This window comes from Mugil cephalus, chromosome 5 (genome assembly GCF_022458985.1).
Source record: "Mugil cephalus isolate CIBA_MC_2020 chromosome 5, CIBA_Mcephalus_1.1, whole genome shotgun sequence".
NCBI lineage: Eukaryota > Metazoa > Chordata > Actinopteri > Mugiliformes > Mugilidae > Mugil > Mugil cephalus.
Window position 1 is genome coordinate 6580807 of NC_061774.1, and position 5171 is coordinate 6585977.

General features: G+C 40.1%; 1 protein-coding gene across 1 annotated transcript; it reads left to right on the forward strand.

The window, feature by feature from the left end:
• The first annotated feature begins 415 nt into the window (after positions 1-415).
• On the forward strand, positions 416-3045 carry LOC125008194 (nuclear factor 7, brain-like). The gene is made up of 2 exons (XM_047585318.1): positions 416-521; positions 646-3045. The coding sequence occupies exon 2, from the start codon at positions 648-650 to the stop codon at positions 2289-2291; it is 1644 nt and encodes a 547-aa protein (XP_047441274.1). The 5' UTR covers positions 416-521; positions 646-647; the 3' UTR covers positions 2292-3045.
• Positions 3046-5171: the final 2126 nt, after the last annotated feature.

Sequence of the window (5171 nt, forward strand, 5' to 3'; positions counted from 1 at the left end):
AGGGAAGCTTTTCTGTTCAGCCGAGGAGAGAGGATAGAATAAGTGCATTCACAGTTCATTATGTAACGGTTTTGCATGTGACGCAGACGCACACAAATGCACGTGGACTGCTTTTGAATTTGTCACGGTGCGCTGTCAGAGAACTTTAATTTTATTGGTGCAACATGCTGAACATGAAAGGCATCTCCCTGATGTTATGGATGCAACAAGAAAAGAATAGCATGAATAATGCACTATGAAAAAAAAAATGAAAAAAAGCCTTGGTATAGTAGACTTTTAAGTTAAGATTTGGGACGCATCTTATGTTTTCAACTAAGCTCTAAAGATCAGGAGCGGCAAACGTGTCTAAACGTGTGTCGCTCGTAAACTGAGCCTGTAATGGGTTAACATGCTGCAGTTAGATAAGGAAGTAGGAGGGGACTCCAATGTCACAGTAGAAAGAGAAAGCGAAAGACAGAAGGAAGACTGACGTATCTTTGTTTAGCGCCACTCAAAGGTTCAGAAAAGCCTTCATAGAGCAGGTAAAGTTTATTTTTAAGTTCACAGTTTTGTCTTTTATGTGGTTTTATTTCTGGCATTTTACTTTCAAAAGGAGACTAAATTAACTCTATACTCTTTCGTTTCTCTTCACCCTCTCCACCCTAGACATGGCCTCTGTCACGAGTCTAATGGCTGAGGAAAATTTGCTCTGTTCCATCTGTCTGGGTGTGTTCACTAAACCTGTGTCGATACCCTGTGGGCACAACTTCTGTCTCGACTGCATCACAGGCTACTGGGACACTCTTAACGGTTTGTTCCAGTGCCCACTGTGCAAGGAGGAGTTTTGCACCAGACCAATGCTTCGGGTTAACATTTTCATTAATGAGATAGCAGCAAAGTTCAAGAAAACTGTTAAAGAAAAGCCTTCCTGTACTCCCAAGACAGCATGTGAAGAAAATGTGCTCTGTAGTATGTGCACTGGGGCACAGCTCCCAGCCTTGAAGTCCTGCTTAGTGTGTTTTATGTCCTACTGTGAAACACACCTTGAGCCTCATCAGAGAATCCCGGCCTTGAAGAAACACAAGCTGATTGAACCAGTTAAGAACCTGGAGAGCAGGATATGCAAGGATCACCACGAACCTTTGGAGCTGTTTTGTAGGGTGGATCAAATGTTTCTATGCGAGTCCTGTAAAGGCAGTCACAATAAAACACATAAGCTGGTGACTCTAGAGGAGGAGGCTCAAAAGAGGAAGACCCAGCTGGAATCAGAAAAGAATGACTCGGACAAGATGATTCAGGCACGTCAGCAGAAAATTCTTGAGATTCAAAATTCAATGAAGGCCAGTGAAGATAATGCAGAGAAGGCACTGTCTTACAGCAAGCAGGGGATGACAGCTCTGGTGGACTACATTAAGAGAAGCCAAGGTGAGCTGACTGAGGTCATTGAGATGAAGCAGAGAAAAAATAAAATGGAGGGAGAAGGTATCATTAAAGAAATACAGGAAGAAAGTATGCAAATGAAGAAGACAAACCTGAAGCTTAATGATATTTTACTAATCAACGACCCCTTCGCATTTGTCGAGACGGCTCTTTCTCTTGACATTACCATGCCCCAGGTAAAGGACTGGTCTGATGTGTCTCTTCAAGTTGACCAGTCTACAATTCAGGGGGCCATAGCCAAGCTGGAGAGAACAATCACAACCGAAATACAGTTTCTGTGTGATCCCAGCTTTAAAGAAAAGCAGCGGCATGCCGTAGACGTGACACTGGATCCCGACACCGCGAACCCCAACCTGTATGTTTCTGAAGATGGAAAGCAAGTCACACATGGAAACCAAAAGCGGCGCATTGTGGACAAGCCAGAGAGGTTTGATCATGTCCTTAATGTTTTGGCGAAGGAGGGTTTCTCTTCAGGACAATCTTACTATGAAGTCCAGATAAAAGGCAAAACACACTGGGATTTAGGAGTCGCGAACCAGTCCATCAACAGGAAGGGCGACATCAGACTGAGCCCGAAGAACGGATACTGGACAATTTGGCTGAGGAAAGGAAATGAGTTTACAGCCAACACAGGCCCCGCTATAAATCTCAGCGTGAGGGAGGTACCTCAGAAGGTTGGGGTGTTCGTTGATTATGATGAAGGTGAGGTTTCCTTTTATGATGTGGACGCTAGGGCTCAAATCTTCTCCTTCACTGGGTGCAACTTCACAGAGACGATCTTCCCGTTCTTCAGCCCCTGTGCTAATGATGGAGGTAAAAATGCCGCACCCCTGATCATCACTCCTGTTGAATATCAAGCTAAACATCTGTGAGAAGGACATTTTGAGGGGAAGGACTTTATGGGAAACCCAACAGTGGAACACTGGAAGAGTTTTATGTGTGCTTCCTTTAGTTTCTCCCATCTATCAGTGTCACAAGCTGTAGATCTCCTAGTACTCATGTGGCCACCATTCTTCATAAATGTGCAGCGAGATAAAAAGGATTTCTCCACAAATTATAATAACAAACTGAATAACAAACGTTATTCAGTTAAAAGCAAGTTAATGAATGGATCCGCCACGTACCGCCATGGCCATTAATTAAAATTTATCCTGATGCTGAGAAACTAGGCACGATAGCGTAAGTATATAACATCAACGTCAGTTGATGAATGTGTGAATTATTTTTCGCATTATCTAATGATCACAACACACTTTGCAATCCAGAAACTAAAATTAGCATGAGTTACAAAGCATCAATTAACAGCAACATTTTACACATTTAAAATCAGTGCCAAAATAATATGCAAAATATCTGATGATCTATTAGTTAATACCAATTAAGTAATCATTGTCTACTGTTAAAATAACACATTTTTAACGATGTTTATTTGAGCTCTGAAAATGTGTATTTTTTATTTTGTTGTTAATGATCTGATCGCAGACCTCCGTCTGTGTGCACCGTTCACCGTAATGTACTCTACTCACACTGGATAGTGTTAAAGTTTCTGTAGTTTATATATATATATTTTTTTTTATTGATAAAAAATAAATCAAGTTGCCAATCAAGTTGCATGCAGTGTTTACTTTGATTTCTTTATCTTGCCACAAACTCGATTAACATTCATGACAAGAAGTAATAATTCCCGCCAGCAGATACTGAATACTCTGAATTACTTCACTTAAAGTGCATCTGTCACTCTGCAGAACATAAACACAAGTTAGACCCTTTTGACAGTCTGAGATGTGAACACTGTGTTCTTTACGATTCTGTAGCCACCACTCACAAACAGTCCATAAAGGTTCTCCCTTAGTGGGATTTCAAAGACAAAAATAATGTTAATCCTGCTTTTCGCAAAGAGTGAGATTTTTAATGACATGACACACAATGTGCGATATGCTTTAAATGCCAAAGGGTAATAAAAGTATTGAAAGGTGCATTCAAAAGACAAGAAAATCATACAAAAGAGTGGATCTGTTCATACTATATTGCTTTAATCTATAAAACTGAGTACACATTGCAAACCTTGAAACCATAATACATTTGTGAAATAAATACAGTAAATAAATATGAATGTAGCAGAAAACATAAACATTACTCTATTTTTCTTCTATTTACTCACTCTATATTTCTATTTCTAAGAACTTTTGAATGATTGTCACAAAATGTCCTCAAAACCACAAAAAAAAATAAATAAATGAATAAAAATAATTCTTGCTCATCTATTAAATATATCCTAAATGTAGAAGAGTAATCACACAAGAGTAATGAGCAAAATATAAAAAATTATGTTGATGACTAAATATAGTAGATATGCTCCGGTTTAATTCTGATACTGAAGACATATAAAAGATGCAGCTGCACCCATTAACTCTCAAGGTTCTTTCAAGCAAAATTTCAAATGAAAAGTCCTTCAGAGTGCACTGCAGCGCTGCTTCAGGAATAAGGCTGCTGCTGATGATTTGTGGAGCTAACCATGAACACGTTGTGTTTACCAGCTACGGGTCACTCAGAGACTGAAGGTGTGGTCTTTGAACAGCACAGCAGCAGCAGCTTTTTTACCTGCTCATTCTGTTCGCTGGCTTTTGTTTTACCACAACGGCAGTGCAGAGAGAAGGCCATTCTTGGATGGCTGTGAAATGCTGATACCGGTGGAAAAAGGACAATTCAAGCAGTCTGTGCGCGGCCCTGAGGCGCTCTTTGTTATGCCTGTGCCTGTGTTAGGGCCTGTGTTGGCATCTTTGAAAACTCTGGTGGGAGAAGCGCAAGAGTGAAAAATGAAAAGCTACGTGATATTTCATTAATTACCTTCCTTTTATTAAATAACGTAGTTGCATTTATTAGTATCACTGGCTCCGGCAATAACTATTATATAATAACTGTTGCTGCTGTGTGCTTATCGAAAGTTATACTTTGAACAAATACTTTAAAACATCTGTAATTTCATATAAATATCCATAGCTTCATTGGGTACATTGGGTACAGCCCCGTCGATCCACATCCCGTTTTAATTTATTTTTTTATTGCATTTCCTTATGTATGTAGCCATAATATAACATATGCAATGACAACAAAGCTGAAATGAATGGAACACATCTCTTGTCATGCACATGCAACTACAGTGGCTACTAAAGTAATCAGAGGTGAAGTATTCGTGAAGCACTTAAGAACGCGTATGCTACCCGAAATATTAACAAACTGTATGTCCATCTCAATTTTAGTGAAGCCTTAAAGATGAGTGCTGTAGTCAGGCTGTGCTATTGTTTCAACTACAAGATATAAGCTGTTCGTTAGTTAGTTAGCATACTTTATTTATACTGCTAATAACTGGGTCTTGGTTAATTCTGATGCCACTGTTGAAGTTTGTTAAATCAGAATGAGCAAGTAAATATAAAAATATCAGTGCACTGTGTGTGAGCGAGAGTGGATGAGGTCCTACTGCCGCACATGCCTTTTGTCCAACAGTATGTGTATCTAATGAAGTGCCAAATGTAATGAGATAAATCTATCCATTAGGGTCCCTTAGCAAGACTAAATCCACATTGCTGTTAATGAGTCTGTGCTCCATCAGTCGTCCTCGGAGAGCTGGAGGACCTGTGTAAGGCTGAAGATGACCTGGAGCCAGGCAGAGTCAGACCCTCTAAGCCAGTAAAATCTACAGCTCCAGCTGTTGCACTGCAGCCCTCTGTCATTTAGCCAGTCCTTCTGGGGGG